The sequence below is a fragment of the Vespa velutina genome, chromosome 2 (genome assembly GCF_912470025.1).
Source record: "Vespa velutina chromosome 2, iVesVel2.1, whole genome shotgun sequence".
NCBI lineage: Eukaryota > Metazoa > Arthropoda > Insecta > Hymenoptera > Vespidae > Vespa > Vespa velutina.
The window spans coordinates 17,341,096-17,360,376 of record NC_062189.1 but is presented as its reverse complement, the minus strand read 5'-3'; the positions used below and the strand labels follow the sequence as shown (position 1 = coordinate 17,360,376).

General features: G+C 33.7%; 1 protein-coding gene across 1 annotated transcript in view; it reads left to right on the top strand.

The window, feature by feature from the left end:
• The window catches only part of LOC124957937 (zinc finger protein ZIC 4-like), a 44,485-nt gene extending 25,468 nt beyond the window's left edge, over positions 1-19,017 (top strand). The window contains exons 2-3 of the mRNA XM_047515508.1: positions 15,648-15,817; positions 18,481-19,017. Coding sequence (XP_047371464.1) covers positions 15,648-15,817; positions 18,481-18,804 — 494 coding nt within the window. The 3' untranslated portion in view covers positions 18,805-19,017. The remainder of the gene's footprint in view (positions 1-15,647; positions 15,818-18,480) is intronic.
• The last annotated feature ends 264 nt before the right edge of the window (positions 19,018-19,281 follow it).

Below are 19,281 nucleotides of genomic sequence, written 5' to 3'. Positions count from 1 at the left end.
TTTGTATTTCTTTCATCTACGTTTACTTCTTCAAATAACTACGTTAAATAATCTTATCGTGTTATAATATAATTATGAAATATAATATAAAATGTTATAAAATAGATATAATTATTTAATATTTTGTAATATTTATTAATACGACCTACTGTATATATATATATATATATTTATATATAATTCGATTAATCCTTTACAAGAAGAAAAAATTATAACTTTCGTATAGATAAAACGAAAAGAAATAAATTAATTTTAAACAAGACATATATATATATATATATACTATTAAACTTTTAAGTAACACGATTTATGTAAATATAAAAAGAAATTTAATTTATCCTTTTATACTTTTGAAACGAAAAGACATAGTTAATATTGATGTATGTATATACATCCGTTTAACGATTATCTCTATCAAAACGAAAATGATTTCAAGCATATCTAACGGGCATATGTTTAACCTCAAGATTTAAGTTCAAACGCGGACAAGAAACTCGTAGTACCTGCTTAAGCCCGTAGATCCGAACCGGCGATCTGATTTAGCAATCTTCCCGCCACGCCCTGTGTCTAATCATTAGACGAACCTCAGCTTCGTTCATTAATAAGCCAAAACCAGGCCCACACACGAGAGAGTTATACGAGAAATAGAAAGAAACAGAAAGAGAAAGAGACAAAGAGAGAGAGAGAGAGAGAGAGAGAGAGAGAGAGTGAGATGGTCATGTCAAAAGTCCGAAAGAGTTCCCGAGGGATCGAAGAAGAAAACAGAAAGGGGGGTGGGGACTACAGACGTTCGACAACCTTATACTCCTCTCTCTTTCTCTCTCTCTCTCTCTCTCTCTCTCTCTATGTCTTTCTCCCTATCTATTTATCTCTGTCTCTCTCTCTCTCTCTCTCTCTCTCTCTCTCTCTCTCTGTTACTCTCTTACTCTCTCTCTCTTTCTCTCTCTTTGTATGTATATATATATATATATACATGTATTTTTTTTTCATCTCTTTCTGTTAGTCGTTCGAACGAAATTGTCGAATCATCGACCGTCAATAAATACCGATCGATCTTGCGCCAGCATCTATTAATGACTAAACGTCGACCTAACTAAATTAACCGTGACTAAAGTGCGTTTAGACTTCGGCCGTTCACTTCGTACTCGATGAACCATTGTTTCTACGTCGTTTATGACGATTACTACGACGACGACTACGATTACGACTAAATGACAATCATTCGAATTTATACACGTCATCGCGAACGATTCTATGATTCGAAAGAAAGAAAGGAAGAAAGAAAGAAAAAGAAGAAAAAAAGTATAGTAGTGATAAGGAATTAAGGAAATAGTAAGAGGATTATATTTTTTTATTTATTTATTTTTTTATTTATTTTTTTTTTTTTTTTTTTTTTTTTTTTTTTTTCATACGAACGACAGAGAATATATCGATTAGGTATGGTTGTTTCGTCTGTATTTATTATTTTTTTATTTATCTTTTTTATTTTTCTATTACATCATCGAATTGATTACATCATCTCTCTCTCTCTCTCTCTCTCTCTCTCTCTTTTGTATTTTGTATCTCTGATAAAAATAGTTTTTCATTCTTTTTTTTTTTTTTTTTTTTTCTTGATAGTAATGAAACAATGATAAAGTCGATATATTCATTTAATTTTTCTTTTCCATTTTCTTTCTCTTTCCTTTTGAACTAGTATGTAAGCCCCAAAGTTATCACATATTTTTTATCTTCTCCCTCTCTCTCTCTCTCTCTCTTTCTCTCTCTCTCTCTCTCTCTCTCTCTCTACATATATATTCTTACCCTTATTCTTGGGAAGTTATCCGTCGCATGAGCTACTTTTTTTCACGTCTATATTCAAACATATATATATATATATATATATATATATATATATATATATATATATGTACATACATACATACATACACATATATATATATATACATAATCCTACTAGTATACGTAAATCATGAAGCTTCTTTTTCCTCGCCGCCTCTGAAGAAGAAGTTATTCGACCGAAATCCTTAGGACGGATGGAAGCGAGATAAAAAAAAGGAAAAGAAAGAAAAAGGAAGCAAGAAAATCCGACCTTTCGGATTTACTTAAGTTTTGTGTTTAGAAAATCAAGACTGAACGCGCGCAAGAAGACAGATAGACAGACAGAGAAAGAGAGAGAGAGAGAGAGAGAGAGAGAGAGAGAGAGAGAGAGAGAACTATAATCTGCCATCCCTCTTCTCAGAAACCCCCCTCCCACTCAACTATAAGAACTTCTTCGCGAACTATGTAAGTGTTGTTGAATGTCAAAGGGTGTATTAAGACACGAAATACAATGTAAATCTTAGAATAATCGAACAAACTAACGGAAACGACCCTGCTTAAGTAGCCGTGTATATATACACAAACACACACATACATATACACATACACACACGCGTACATATATATGCATATGTATATAGAAAAAAGAGAGAGAGAGAGAGAGAGAGAGAGAGAGTATTCGCGGTGCTCGAAACACAATTCGTTCCGGTTCTCAAAACTCGAAATGCTAATCCGCCGTACAATATTCGTTCTTTTCAGCGATTTTTCTACCGATTCCTGGTTTACCCGTCTCAGTCCTTAGTTCGAAAATCTTCGTTTCTAGGGCTATACGATGGGCATCTCGAAAATCGAGTATGGAAAAGCCCTTTTGGCGAGAGCCGCTCAACCGACGGATAGGAAAAAGCTACTCTTGGGACCATCTGATGGACAATAGAGGCCTTAACGAGCCATATCCCTGTCTCTCTCTCTCTCTCTCTCTCTCTCTCTCTCTCTCTCTCTCTCTCTCTCTCTCTCTCTCTCTCTATCTCTCTCTTTCCGTTCTTGTGCAATGCCGTTTAGCACCGGTGTACAAAGGCTCGACAAAGCAAGATTCTTGAATTCTGTCGACACGCAACCCTCCCTAGATTTCTCTCTTCCTTTTTGAAAAAAAAAAAAAGAAAAAAGATAGAAAGAGAGAGAGAGAGAGAGAGAGAGAGAGAGAAAGGTGTTCAAAGGAGAGCACGAGAGATTCTCATTCGATTCTTAGACCGTGCAAAAATTCAACGTCTAACCTCTCGAAGAAAGTAAATAAGTAAGGTATATACAGAGAAAACTCTCTTGGTAGCCACTTTTCGCCCGAATGAATCGCGACCTTTCAGATCTTCGAGAGGGTCCTTGAGATTTATTCTATCGTGGAAACACGCCTCTCTCTCTCTCTCTCTCTATCTTTTTACCCTCTTTCACGCGTGCGTATCTCACACTTGTAAATCCTTCCTACTTTTCTTCCTTCCTTTATTCCAAACTAAATATAATAAGAAAGAAAGAAAAAGATAGGGAGGAGAGACAGAGAGAGAGAGAGAGAGAGAATGAGAGAGAATGAGAGAGAGAGGGAGATCGGCTATTTGGAAACTATTTTAATCGCTTTTAATCTCGTTGGCTCATCGAGCCAGTCCCGTTTCTCCTCGGGAAGTTCTTAATGACGATGAAATTAACCTCCCGTCCGAGTAAATTCCGCTCCTTCCTCGACATATATCAGATATTACGTGAACGATCTTAGATTGATTAGAATGAATTACGGAAGGATCGAGAATGTTTTTATTCGTATAAGTATATAACTAACCAGCCCTTTTCTTTTTTTTCTTTTTTCCTTTTTCTACTTTTCTTTTCGTTCTTTTTTCCTTTCCCCAATCTTTTTAGAAAGATTTAAAACGTCGTGAGAAATTGTAATAGATCTTTCGAGAGGTTTGTCTTTGTTTTTTCTTTTTTTTTCTTTTCTTTTCGTTTCTTTTTCTTTTTTCTTTGGAAAAATTTTACACTCGACGTTTCTCGCGTATCGATATACAATATTCTTTCAATCAATATATATATATATATATATATATATATATATATATATTTGTTTATTTGCTTTCTTTTTCGTCTGTTTATCCTTTCAATTATTTAATTATCTATATCAGTGATCTTAGATCGATCGGAATAAATTACGAAAGGATCGACAATAATATTCATTCGAAAGATAATAAGCAATTCGATTGTTTTATTTCATTTTTTTTTTTTTTTGATAAATAATTTTTTTCTCAATTTTTTCGAATGAAAAAAAAAAAAAAAAGATTCATTCCCATTCGACTCGATATTTTTTTACGCGTATACGAACGTATCGTCATTTCTTTTTCTTTTTTTTATTAACCGTCTAAATGTCTAATTATCTAATTATGTAGAATAAAAATATCCTTAAACCTTTCCTCGAAGAAGAATATTTTTATATATATACATATATACACACACACATATATATATATATATATATACTTCTTGAGATCGTTTCGTTGAAATATCCATAGGTTTAAATTTCAAGTCCCGACGAAGTGAGAGTCAACCTACCGAAGGTTGGAAAGATAACTCGAGTTGTCATTTCGAGAAAAGGATTTTTCGGACTTACGATCTCTCTTTCTCTTTCTCTCTCTCTCTCTCTCTCTCTCTCTCTCTCTCTTTTTGCTCCTCGTTCGTCCACGAAAGAACGGAGATATTCAATTACGGCAGATCGGTGCTAAGATACGCTCGGCTGTGACAACTATATACAGACGGGTCACTGCGCGCAACGAAAAGGGAAAAAGATAACAAAGTACAAAAAGAAAAAAAAAAAAAAAAAAAAAAAAAAAAAAAAAAGAAAAGAAAAAAGAAAAAACAAACAAACAAAAGTGAAACAACAGGAATAAAAATAAAAGTAAAAATAAAAAAGGAAAAAAAAAAACCAGAGAAAAAAGTGAAATGCAAAAAGTACCACCTTCCACGAATAAATATCATGTGCTATGCATGGAAAAGGATATTCATACTATCCAGGGCCGCCGTATCCATATTTAAAATTTGCGAAATTGAGAATCAAGCAAATTTTATTTTATTTTGTTCTACTCTTTTTTTTCTTCTTTTCTTTTCTTTTCTTTTCTTTTCTTCCTTTTTTTTTTGCTTCTTCTTCTTCTTCTTCTGCTTCCTTCTAGAAGAAATTACTCGAACGTTCAGTTCTTATTTCAAGTCGATCAATGTTTTTCTCTTCCGATCAAACGATTTAAATAAATAAATAAATAAATAAATAAAACAAAAAAAAAGGAAAAAAAAGAAAAGAAAAAGAAAAAGAAAAGAACGAAGAAGTAAAAAGAAAATTAGAAAGGAAAAAAAAAAGAAAAGAAAAATCTCGATTCTTACATTTTACAATGATTTCGAGGGAAAATTTGTAATATATACATGATGTATGGAATAATTTTTCTTTTATATTTTCTTCCGTCTCTTTTTTCATTTGTCTTTCTTCTTTTTTTCCTTTTCTATTTTTTTTTTCTTTTTTTTTTTTTTCTTTCTCTTTTTTCTTTTTAGAAAGATTCCACACAAGAAAAAAAAGAAACAGAAACAAAAAAGAGAGAAAAATGGGAGAAACTAAATCGACCCTTAAATGTGAATGCAGTGAGATAGAAATTAGTTCAAGGAGAATACAATCAAAGACGTAGATAGGTAGATAAATAACATAAGTTATTTATCTTAATTTAAAATACTTATGGTATTGTGCTTGCTTATCCTCTTTGCGATCGTGAAAAATCTGGATGACGACGTATACATTTATTTATTTATTTATTTATTTATTTATTTATTTATGTACGTATGTATGTAAGAAAGTAAGTAAAGTTAATAGATAACATACAGCATTATATGAACCCCGACCCTGGTAATTCTAGACGGACGAACTTTTACGTCGAATGGCGCCCCCTTATATCTCTTTAGGTCCGACAGTGTTTCAGAAAATCTTTCAGTTTGATCTTCCTTGACCATGGAAGATAGAAAGAGGGAGAGAGAGAGAGAGAGAGAGAGAGAGAGAGAGAGAGAGAGAGAGAGAGAGAGAGGAGCACTCCTTCACGAGGAGCAATGGGTGAAAGGAACAAATAAAAGAATGAAAAAAGGAAGGAAAAAAGAAAAGAAAGAAAAAGAAATTTTTATATACATATATACACATGTATATACATGTATACAGAAAGAAGATAGATAGATAGATAGATAGATAGATAGATAGATAAAAAGAGACAGAAAAAATAAGTTGAAGAGACAAAGAGAGAGAGACAGAGAGAATGAGAGAGAGAGAGAGAGAGAGAGAGAGAAAGAAAGATTGGTCAGAAGCATGTTCGCAGGAGCAACACGTGTGTTCTCCTTGCCAGGCGTTTACATAAACACGTATAAACGTCGTGTAACCAGTGCAAGAGAGAAAGAGAGAGAAAAAGAGAAAGAGAGAAAGAGATATGAGAAGACATATCTTTCGTCTTCCTGTCGTTGTGTATACGTGAGAGGGTCACAACGGTAGCATCCCGGACTCAGATAACAACCAAGGATATACGACTCTAAACTGCACCTACGTGCAGAAGAACGGGCTACCGAATTTTCGAGAAATCAAGATTCCTCTACCTCGCGATTTTTCGGAACGCCTCGTCACCTCTCGCTAGGTTGTTCAAAAAAACAAGACCCTGAAAAAAAAAAAAAAGAAAAAAAAAAACAAACGGAAAGGAAAAGAGACGAAAAGAAGAAAATAAAAAATAACCGGGGACAACGAAGTGATCTCTCTCTTCTCTTTCTTTCTCTCTCTCTTTCTCTCTCTCTCTCTCTCTCGTTCTCTCTCTCTCTCTCTCTCTCTCTCTCTCTCTCTCTCACCGTGTAATTTTTTTGTTTTCCATTTCCATTTTGTCCGACGGCAAACTCAATCTCTCGTGGAATTTGCGAGTAGATATTTTAAGTTGCCGAGAAAACGATTATTTGACTTTTTATTCCGAGAGAGAGAGAGAGAGAGAGAGAGAGAGAGAGAGAGAGAGAGAGAAGATGATTCGTGAAAAAAGAAAAAAAACGAGAGAAAAGGATAAGAAAGAAAGAATGGGGATGAAAGGAAAAGAAAAAAAGAAAAAAATAATAATAAAAAAGGAATTTCAAATCTATCCTCCCGTGCGATATTTAAATGTTCCGTAAAGCGTGATAAAATTTTTCTCACGATGGAAAATTCTTTTCTAAAGAAAAAAAAAAAAAAAAAAAAAGAAGAAAAAGAAAAAAAAGATAAGAAAAAATTTAATTAAAAATACACGTGACGCTTTTACACGTATGCCATAATAAAATATAACAAAAGTATACGAATATTAACGTAAGGATATTAAATAAAATAGGAAAATTATTTATCTTTGGAACATCAAAGATATTCTTTCTAACGCCATTTTCTAAAGCCATATTCTAAAGATCGATCCGAACACACGTTGGTAGGGTATCTACCAAAGAGAAACACCCTATTATTCCCCTGTATTATATGGGTCATCCTTTTGTCTTATCTCGACACGATCTGAAGAGGTAGTGGTCTCTAACGTGCTTTCCAATAGAAAAACAGATATATATATATATATATATATATATATATATATATATATATATATATATACATATATATAGTTGGTTAGGCCCCTCTAGTTTCAAAACGACGATCGTATTGGCGTACGCTGAAGCGAGATGAGAAAGGACTCCACACACAACACACACATATATATATATATTTATATACGTGTACATTCTTTCGTGTATGTATATGTTAACAAGAGAAAGAGAGAGAGAGAGAGAAAAAGAGAGAGATGAAACGGACAAACACTCGAATTACCTTAGAAAAGAAACATCTGCCGATGGCGCTCTCCCTTTCATAACCAACATGGCGGAATGATCGGAGCATCAACTGGTAGTTAGGCTTGCCCACGGATTTGCGGTTCCTCCCCTCTCTCTCTCTCTCTCTCTCTTTCTATCCGCAAACCACACCGCCAATCATTCTATCTCTTTTTCTTTCACACGTCTTTAGTCCGTGAAGTTTCTCTATTCGACGGCGGGCTACTGAAAACGCGTTGGCGCAATTTTGTGCAAAGGAAATAATACACACACTTGGAGAAAGATTAGCACCGGTAGAAAAGCAAACGACAGACTTAGGTAAACATTGAGATTTGTATGTATCTCTCTCTCTCCCTCTCTCTGTATGAGTGTTGGCATTGTATGTGTGTGTGTATATGTAGGTTAGATAAATCGTACGAAAGTTGATCCCTAAGTTCTTAAAACGTGTCGAATACACGTTTGTTTATATTTACACGTTTGGACAGGTGCTCCGCAAATATATTATGTATACATTATTTTACACTTACGTATATATATACCTGCTATATAACCAACATGTTACTCGATTGAATGAAATTATAATCGACAACTCGAAGGTTTTTCAATTTTAAATATCGATGCTCGTCAAAGAAGAAATAAACTCCCATTGTTTTCGTTATGAAATCATTCGATAAAATTATCTAATTATTAAATTCTGTTAACAATGAATTACGCTCTATGGAAAAAAATTATCGATCTATCTCATGATCGATCGTGATTTTATTATCGTCAATAGTATCCAAAAAAAAAAAAAAAAAAGAAAAGCAAAAAAAAAAAATAACAAAAAAATAACGACGAAAAAATCGTCGTTGGGAAGATGGGGAAAACTTCTCGAATGAAAGAAAATAGAACAAAAAAATAAAAAAGAAAAAAAATATATATATATATATATATATATATAAATAGAGAAACATTTGGAGCGAATTATTGAGAGAAGGTAAAAGAGAAAAGGAAGAAAAGCAAAAAAGAAAAAGAAAAAGAGACAGAAAAGAAGAAAAAAAAAATCACGAGAAAAATAAGGATCGATGTAATCAATTTAAAGGAACGCGAGCCATCTTTCTATAGGTACTAACCTTATCTAAATCCTATATCTGGTCTCGAGCTAATCCTTAGAAAGATCGATCCGGCACGATCTTTTGGCGACTTTTCGATCTTATCAAAGGATCCGATCGGTTGCCATGGTAGGGGAGTAGCGATCGTTTTGCGTTTATCTATACACGTAGTTTCTTCATGGAAAATAAGTATAAAAAGAAGAAGAAGAAGAAGAAGAAGAAGAAGAAGAAGTACGAAGAAGATTGAAGAATAAGAGGAATAAGAAGAAAAATGAGGGAATGAGCGAACGAGAAAGATAAAAGATGGTTAGTAAGTAGTAGAATAATAAAGAGGAACAAGGAAGAGGAAAGAGAAGAGGAGAAGGAGAAGAAGGAGAGGGTATGAGTTGGAGAAAGGAGGAAAGATATATCTACCTATCCTTTTCTTTTTTTCCTTTTCTCTTCACCCCTCCCCTACCCCTTAAACTAATGTAAAACGTATAACAAGGAAATTATCCACTCGAGGACGCCGACAGAATGGTCATAGAAGAGGTCATAGTTAAAGAAAGAAGAGAGAGAGAGAGAGAGAGAGAGATAGATTTCGAAGGGTCCAACTTAGTATATCTATGATGGATATACAGAAGGAGGGTGAGTCGGTTTTTGGGTGAGGTTGGCAACAATGTCCAGTGGCCGCCCTCGAGTTAGTGTCCTAGACCAAGACACAATGCCGAAAAAATCATCCATTATACTTCGCGTGAGTCTCAAGGTAGATAGAAAAGCAAAGTATTAGAGGGAAGAGCAAAACGTGATAGAGTGAAAAAGAGAGACAGACAGACAGAGAGAAAAAGAAAAAGAGAGAGAGAGAGAGAGAGAAATAGAGACTAGGATAGGAGTGCTCGCAAACTTTCAGGTCCTATGGAGGACAATGGTATACGCCCATTTATCATTCTGAGACTTTTTCCTGAAAACTGTACTTCAATGAGTTTCCTTTTAAGGTTTCACGTTTGAGAAGGATAGATAGAGATAGCGAGAGAGAGAGAGAGAGAGAGAGGGAGAGAGAGAGAGACATTTTCGACTGTTTCATTCTTGTTTCTCTCTCTCTCTCTCTCTCTCTCTCTTTTGCTTTTTAACTTTATGGTCGAGTCAACCTTGACTTTACTTAGTTCTTCTTTTATCTCCTATAACAAGCTTCCAGATTTTCTTTTAACGTAGAAACGTTAAAGCCCTATACTAAATCTTCCGCAATTGTTCGCGTTAAATGGATCTTCATAAATCTTTAAAATGTAATCGATAACGATCGAAAGTGTGAAAGATATAACGAGAGAGAGAGAGAGAGAGAGAGAGAGAGAGAATTAAACTTTTCTTCTCATCTTTTTTTCTATGCGTTTTTTTTTTCTTTTTCTTTCTATTTCTTCCTCTTCCTCTTCTTTCCTCCATTCTTCCCTACATGCTCCCCCGCCGGCGACGTCACTCTCCTTAATTTTTTATCATTCTTCCTTGAAAGAAAAAAAGAAAAAAAAAGAAAAAGAAAAAAAAAAGAAAAAGAAGAAAAAGAAAGAAAGAAACAGAAAAAGGAGGAAAAGAAAAGAAATCACGAGATATACATACTTACATATATCGACGTGACTCTCGATCAAAGTCACTCTCGATCTCGATAAAGAGAAAAGTCGCGAACGAATAAGAAGTAGTAGGACGTATAAAGAAGGGATCTTAAACTTTCGTTTAACTCGTTTTATTATGTCTACAGTCTCTCGTGTTAGAGAGACGGCAAGCGATTAGGATCGGCATTTTTTTCTAATCCAGTCATTTGTACCTTATCGTCTTCTATTTGGAAACTATCCGGATTTGGAATACGGTTGCATAGTGGCTAACCCATACATATATATATATATATAAATATGTATATATAAACACGTGTGTACGCACATGTAAGGATGTATATATTGATAGAGTTGGAAAAGACGAACGAGAGTAACACACACACACACGGACAGACGGACGGACGGACATACACACACACACACACACACACACACAGAGGAAGAGATGTAAAAGCAAAGAAACACAGACAGAATACAGCAGACATATACAAAATGAAAACGCGTTCGAAGGGATTTTATTTCCTGAGCTTGTGTATCTCTCTTCGATCCCAGCCGTAGCCAAAACGATTATAATAACTATTTTATCCGGCGCGGATCTGGGCCATTGTGCCTCCCCATTCTGAAAGTCATAACACGGTGCCTACACTGCCCTTCGGGATCCTCCACTCTTCGAGGGTCCCCTACTATACGCATACCATTACGCCTTTTTATGTATTTGTATGCTCACGCAAGACACCACCATCGTTTTACCCGTACAACACAGATAAATTTCGAGTTTCGACTTCGAAGGACTCGCTTAGGACTATGGATTCTTCCTAAGATGTTCGTATGTACGTTTATATATATATATATATATATATATACACACATCTGTGTGTATGTGTATGTATGATGTACACATATTTATACATACACACATATATACACACACATACATATGGATAGTGGGTTACGCGTGCACACGAGTATGCCAAAGGCAATATTTCACGGCATATTGTTGCCATCTGCACACGCACAGATCCATTGAATGGTCCATATGAATATAGGAGAGAGATAGAGCGCGACAGAGAGAGAGAGAGAGAGGGAGAGAGAGAGATAGACGAAGTCGCACGTTTTATTTATCTGCTATTTATTTGCCAACGCGAGAGCTACCGTCGTTCCCCGACGGTCCTGTTGGGGACAGATTTTCAAAGTTATTAATCGTTCCGTTTTGGGACGAAGAAGAAGAAGAAAGAAAGAGCGTAAGAGAGAGAGAGAGAGAGAGAGAGAGAGAGAGAGAGGGAGAGAGGGAGAGAGAAATGGATTCGAGACTATCTTTCATACCATTCGGCTTTTATAATCCCCATGGATGTGGTTGTTGGCACTATCGATAGATTTGAAATCATAATCAAGCTCTTGATCATATATATATTGGGAAAGAAAGAAATAAAACAATCGATTTTATTTTATAATAAATCCATTTATATATATATATATATGTTTATTTGTTTATTTATTTATTTATTTATTTTTATTTAAATAGAATATCTATTACTTAAAATATTATGTATTACTTTATAATTGATTATGAAATTATAATTGAGCTCTCGATTATATTTCATAGAAAGAGAAAGAAAGAGAGAGAGAGAGAGAGAGATCATTATAATTAAAATCCAATTATTTTCTCTTTCATTTTATCTGAAGATAATTTTTTAATTATTAATACGTAAGTATGTTTATACGATTGTTATGATTATATTACATAATCATATTTTATAATTAATAGAAATTGATTATTATAATAAAAATCAAATATTTATATATATATATATATATATATATATATATATATATCTCTTTTGTTTTCTATTTTTAATCTCCAAACGTAATATTAAAATATTAATCATAAAATATTAATCAAACTACTACGTAAAAATATAATAATGAAATTTTTTAGATATTTTTATATAATATAGATGATATAAAAAAAGAAAAAAAAAAGATTTAATATGAATTTCAAAATATTTTATGAAAACGACGTAAGAATAACAATGTAATTATGTATACACATATAAAAACATATATATATATATATATATATATATATATATATATATATCATAGAAGATTAATTGATCATTAAACGAGGTACATAAGAGATGTTAGAAAGTATTATGAATATTTGCATTAAAAGTCGCACGACTATATACATGTATACATATATATATATATTTATATATATATATATATATATACATATACACATACATACATAGATACATAAGTATGTACATACATATATACATAGAAATATGGAAGAGGTGAAAAAAAGAAAAACGATACAAACGATTGAGACCTTATGAGACGACGTTGAAAACGAGGGAACAGAAACGTGGCTATTTCGACGTTCGAGATAAGCGTCGACACCATGCGTAAAACCAAGCTATATTTCTCTTTTTCTCTTTCTCTCTTTCTTTTCTTTTTTTTTTCTTTTCCCTAAGTTCATAAATATTTAAAGCACCTTTCCTTTCTATATGACGCTCGCGACGTTCTTTGCATTAGCAATATGTATGTTTATATACATATACGTACTTACGTACGTATGTGTGTATATTCTTTTGTTCGACATGTGTGTATTTACATGTAATACATATACGTATTTACGTGGGTATATCTATATATGTATGTGTGTACGTGTTAGTGTGTGTGTGTGTGTGTATGTGTGTATTATTACATCGACCACGTTCGAACGAACGAACGAACGAACGAACGATTTGAATATAATCTGTTCCGTAGCGATATGTCAGTCGAACGCTACTATCTTATCGTACTTTTCACACGTGAAATGAATAATGACGTTCAAGTTGTGCTAGCTGATTATGATAGAATAGTTAATAGGTAACTATTAAACGTAAATTATATACCTACCTGTCTTCTACATATTTATATATACAAATCAACCGTAATCGATAACTGACGTAATTGTTTCCTTTTGGAAATGTAAGGAGAAAAGAAATTTCTTGTTTCCTTTCTCTCTCTCTCTCTCTCTCTCTCTCTCTCTCTCTCTTTTGTCTTTTTAATTTTTTTTTTTTTCTTTTTTGTTTCCATCTTTTTCCTCCTTTCCTTTCGAATATGATAAGCGATGAGGATTTTAACGTTTGACGATATTGAAGAGGAAAAATGCAAAAAGAGGAGAGAGAAAAAAGGAGGATTGAATTAAAATAAATAAATAAAAGAAAAAATAGATAAATGAATAAATAAAAAAAAAAAAATTAAAACACGAATAGAAATAAAAGTGACGCGTATGGACGTAAAATATATTTATTCGATTGACATTGAATGAAAGTAAATAAAGAATAAAAGTATATTGGTATTCAAATAAAATGAAAGATATTTGAAAATGAGATATATTTAAATGTGCAACACGCGCGCGTACTTTTTCGTGAGATAAAAAAGAAAGAATGAAAGAAAGGAAGGAAGAAAAGTTGTTGGCCGCCATTTTCACCATAAAAAAAAAAAAAAAAAGAAAAAAGAGAAAAAGAAATAGAAAAGAAAAAAAAAAGAACAAGGAAGAGAGAGAGAGAGAGAGAGAGAGAGAGAGAGAAAAAAAAGAAATCCGCCAAGTTCGCGTTTCCGGCTCGGTCTCTTCTCAAGGCGAGTGCCAGAAGAGGAAAAGCCTTTCCGGAAGAGGAGGGTGACCGGGCAAACTCACCCCACCTTACACCACTCTCCTCCTCCTCCTCCTCCTCCTCCTCCTTCACCACCCTCGCGGCCTTTGGCGCAAGGAAAAAGGAGGAAGGGGTGCGAACCGACGTTAAAATATATTCCAGTCAACTTCCGTTGGAAATAAATAAGAGTCACGCCACACGGTCTCGATATACACATCCACATACACACACACACACACACACACACAAACATGCGTATATACATATATACATATACCACATACACATATATTGCATGTATATACACATGTATGTAGATATAAATTCAACGACTATGGCACCCATTTGTGGTGTGAGAGAGAGGGGGATAAAAAAAGAGAAGAGTAAAAAGAGAGAAAGAAGAGAAGAGTGAAAAGAGAGAAAGAGAGAAAGAGAGAGAGAGAGAGAGAGAGAGAGAGAGAGAGAGAGAAAGACCTTATCTCTCGATATCTTTTATCTCTTTTTCTCTTACTTCTTTTAAGTTAAGACCGACGAAAAGAACCCTTACGACTAAAACTCGAGATAAACGGAAATCGGGGCAAAGCTTTTTATAATCACGATCTCTTAATCTCCTTTTAATTACACCGTTCTCCTTTTACTCTTCTTATTCTTACTCTCTCCTTTTCCATGTTCCTTCTCACTTCTATTACTCGAAACACTTTATCGCTTTTCTCCTCATTACAACGAAATTCTCTTTCATTGGACATTGTCAATTATCTTTCTTCTTCTATTTCTTTTTTTTTCGCTCTTTCTTTTCTTTTTTCTTTTTCACTTCTTTTTTTCTTTTATGTACTTTTATCTCTTTTCTTCTTTCGATTGCTTCGTTCACTTCTCTCTCTCTCTCTCTCTCTCTTTTTCTCTCTCTCTCTTTTTCTCTCTCTGTGTGCATTCTATGTCTCGTTGACAAGTAATTAATATGTTTAAGGATTTAAAGAGGTCGTTAAATTCTAAGTAGATAGATAAATAGATAGATAGATAGATAGATAGATAGATAGATAGATAGAAAGCTAGAGAGATAGAGAGATAAAATGAACGATTGAAATTGAAGAAGAATTTTTTCGCATTTTTTATGGTTATCGTTTTAACCCCATGACATTTAAATGAACGTCATAAAGGATGAGCTTTCGATATCGCATTTTCGATTAGCCTCGTCTAATACGTTTGATAATAACGAAAACGTTTAGACGGATAAATTATAAGGATTTATAATCGTGCAAAATTTTTTTCTTTTTCTTTCTCTTTTATTTTTTTTTTCTCTCTCTATCAGACTATCATAATTAGTTATATGACAGTTCAATTACATTTAGATCCTTTACGATCGTATAAAAATCGTCCTTTCGACACGGTTTTTACATTAAATAAATAAATAAATAAATAAATAAAGAAAGAAAGAAAGAAAGAAAGAAAGAAAGATAGAAAAAAGAGAAAGAATGTAAAAAAGAAAAAGAAATAAGAAAAAAAGAAAAGAGAAACGTCCACGTGTTCGAACGAAGAAAAAACAAGTCGAAAAAAAAAAGGCGAATTAATTTGTTAATTGTATTATGTGAAAATTATTTTGAGATCGGATATAATATAATATGTTTATTCTTTTTTTTTTTTTTATATCGTTACAGGTGAGAAACCATTTAAATGCGAATATTCGGGATGTGAAAGGCGGTTCGCAAATAGCAGCGATCGCAAGAAACACAGTCACGTTCACACCTCGGATAAACCGTACAATTGTCGAGTGTCAGGATGCGACAAGTCTTATACACATCCAAGCTCGTTGCGCAAACATATGAAGGTATGTCTATAATCTTATAAACATTTATACATATATATATATATATATATAAATATATATATTATTTTATAATAAATTATAACATATTGTTAATTAAATCTTAATGAGAATAATTTCAATAAGAACGATAAAATGTTTTATTAAAAAAAGAATGTATTGATAAAAAATATTAATATTTTTTCTTTTCTTTTTCTTTTTTTTTTTTTTTTTTCTTTCTTTTCTTTTTCATCAACATTTCATTACCATCATCACTTCGAACAGATTTTATTGGCAATTGAGCCTGTCGATCTTTCAGTTTCTCTTTTTTCTTCTTTATTTGTCATCAATCATTTTTTAATCTCACAATTGTCGTGAAAATTTTCTTTCTTTAATCAGATTTTTTTATAAGGGAATGATTATTAAATAATCTCTCCCTCTCTTTCTCTCTCTCTCTCTCTCTCTCTCTCTCTCTTTCTTTCCTTTTCTTCCTTTTGCGGTTCTTCCAATTCGAGCAGCACGGCGTTCGTTCAAGAAGTTTCGTAACGTGACCGTGAAGATCAATAGCGGATACATCAGTGGTTTACTTTCGTAGCTTCGGTTCGTTCGCTTTCGTGCTGCGCCATCGAGAAAAAAAAAAAGAAAAGAAAAGAATAGAAAAGAATAGAAAAAAAAGAAGAGAGAGAGAGAGAGAGAGAGAGAGAGGGAAGAAAAAAAAATCAGATGAAATCGAAAAGAAAAGAAATAGCATAGGATGTAGTATTGTGTTATAATATTATGGCGAGCTTCGAGGGGTGTGGGTGAGGGGGCGGGGGTGAGCGAAGGATTTGAAGAGAGAGAAGAAGAAGGAGGTTAAGGTATAGGTGAGGAGGGCAGAAGGGAAGAGATACACGAAAATTCGAAGTGAGATTCATGCACGAGCGATCATAAGGAATCTTAATAGGAAATCATTCGTGGCACCGGATGAGATATAGAGAAGCGAAAGAGGAAAAAAAAATTATATAGATAGATAGATAAATAGATAGATTAATAGATGAATAAACAGATGGATAGATACATGTATAAAATGATAAAAGGATATATATACGTCATTCTCTCTCTCTCTCTCCCTCTCTCTCTCTCTTTCTTTCTTTCTTTCTTTCTTTGTGTATACGTGTATGCACACCTATACATCGGTTATATCTCTCTGTGTGTGTGTGTGTGTGTGTGTACGTCTGTCCAACTTCTGCAAGAAATTTCACACACATTTCAACTTCTCTTAGCTTTTCTCTTCGGTCTAAACGAAACGAGATTCGCGGAAGGCAGTCGACGAGATTTGCTCACTGAATTATGAAAGAAGAACGAGGGTGACGGATTCCTCCGCTCCACCTCCTCCTCCTTATCCTCATCCTCCTCATCCTCCTCCTCATCCTCATCCTTGTCGTCTTCGTCGTCGTCGTCGTCGTCGTCGTCGTCGTCGTCTTCTTCTTCTTCTATCCACTTCTCTTCTCTCCGTTCTTTTCTCCTTTCTCAACCAAGTCTTCGCTAGTTCTGAGCCACCGATGCCGCCCGTTTTTGCTTTATCCCAGCATCCCGGAACATCATCTTCTCGCGTTTCTCGTGTTTCTCATTTCTCGTATCTTCGTTCCTCGTCAACCCTTCCTCTCGACCTTCCAACTATAGAAGATATCCCTTCTCTATTTTGAATATCGAGGGCCCAAGGTCTCAACACACATAACACAAATATTTCTCATTCTACAATTCTTCTTTTATTACTTTTTTTCGTTCTTTATGAGAACTGTTTTTCCTTCCTTCCTTCCTTCCATTTCTTTCTTTCTTTCTTTCTTTCTTTCTTTCTTTTCTTTTCTTTTGCTTTTTTTGCTTTTCTCTTTTTCTTTTGTTTCTTTTCTTTTTCTTTCTTTTTTTTTGATTCTTCCAACGTTATCTTGTCAATTGGTTACAATTAAAGTAAATATCGTTTTTCCATAAGACAATTATTTATTTAGTTTTATTTATCGACGATTTATTGAACTCATTATTATTGCGTGCAACGAGATACATACGTGATTGTATATCATCGAAATTGTTTTATGGAATAATGAACACAAAAAAAAAACAAGACTGTCTTATTAAAATATCATTCCTTGTTCTATTTCTATGATATTTCCTTTTTTTTTTTTTTTTTATATAAATTCTTTTTTGCATCTTGTTCCCATGGATGAGTACATAAATATGCATGCAATGTATTTACCATGAAAAAATTATTTTACGCGTCAATATGTTATATTTGTTATGACAATTGGTATCGATTAATTCTTTTTTTTTTTTTTTGAGGAAAAACAAAAAATAAATAACTCATCCTATTTATATATCCTACCTCTCTCTCTCTTTCTCTCTCTCTCTCTCTCTCTCACTTTCCTTTTTATTTACATGAAAAAAAAAAAGAATAGATAGATAGATGAATAAAGATAGACATTCTGAAGGAACGAGAGAAAAAGTGAAGAAAAAGAAGAAAGAAAAGAAGAAGAAGGAGAAAAAAAAGAGATAGAGACAGAGAGACAGAGAGAAAGAGAGAGAGAGAGAGAGAGAGAGAGAGAGAGAGAGAGAGAGGGAGAGAAAGAGTCAGACAGAAATAGAAAAAAAATTAAATAAATATAAAAACAGACAGGTCAAAATCTAAAAGTAGGCTCCGCCTATTTTTGTTCCAGGTGCACGGTATGACGTTGGGCGAGGGTAAGATAGGTGGAGGGTACGAGAGCGAGGGCGAAGAGAGCAGCAGCAGCGGGGGTAGCTTGTCGGTGACCGGTCACACAGAGTCACCCCAACCACCGCCGGTTGTCCCGACAACGACGACTTCGAACCCGCCTTCAAGTCATCCTGCAACTCGTGGAACTGAGTTGACGGAGTGGTACGTTTGTCAGCCGCCGACCGTTGCTCCACAACATAGCCCATTGCCAGGTCCTCCGCCTCCTCATCATCTCGGACCTCATCACTTCAATCCTCTGATGCATCATCAAGCGACCGCCTACTAAAGAAACAACAACAACAACAACAACAACAACTACAGCAACAACTACAACAATTACAATTACAACTTATGGAACTCAAAAAATACCACTACCATTACTACTACTACTATTACTACTACTACTAGCACTATCATCACTACTATTACTACTACTACTACTACTACTACTACTACTACTACTACTACTACTACTATTACTACTATTATTATTGCTATTATCATTACTATTATTACTAGTACAGAATGAGTCAAAAATTTTTAAACGATTTTAAAAATCAATTATTACCTTTCGTAAATATTTCTTTATGTTTTCCTTCTTTTATTTTTTTTATATATATATTTATATATAATTTCCTTCTTTTATTTTATATATATATATATATATATATTTATATATATAAATATAAAAGTAGGAAAAGACTTAAAATATAATCTCGCTGATAGGGAACGTTGTGTGTAATTGATTTTTAAAATTGATCGT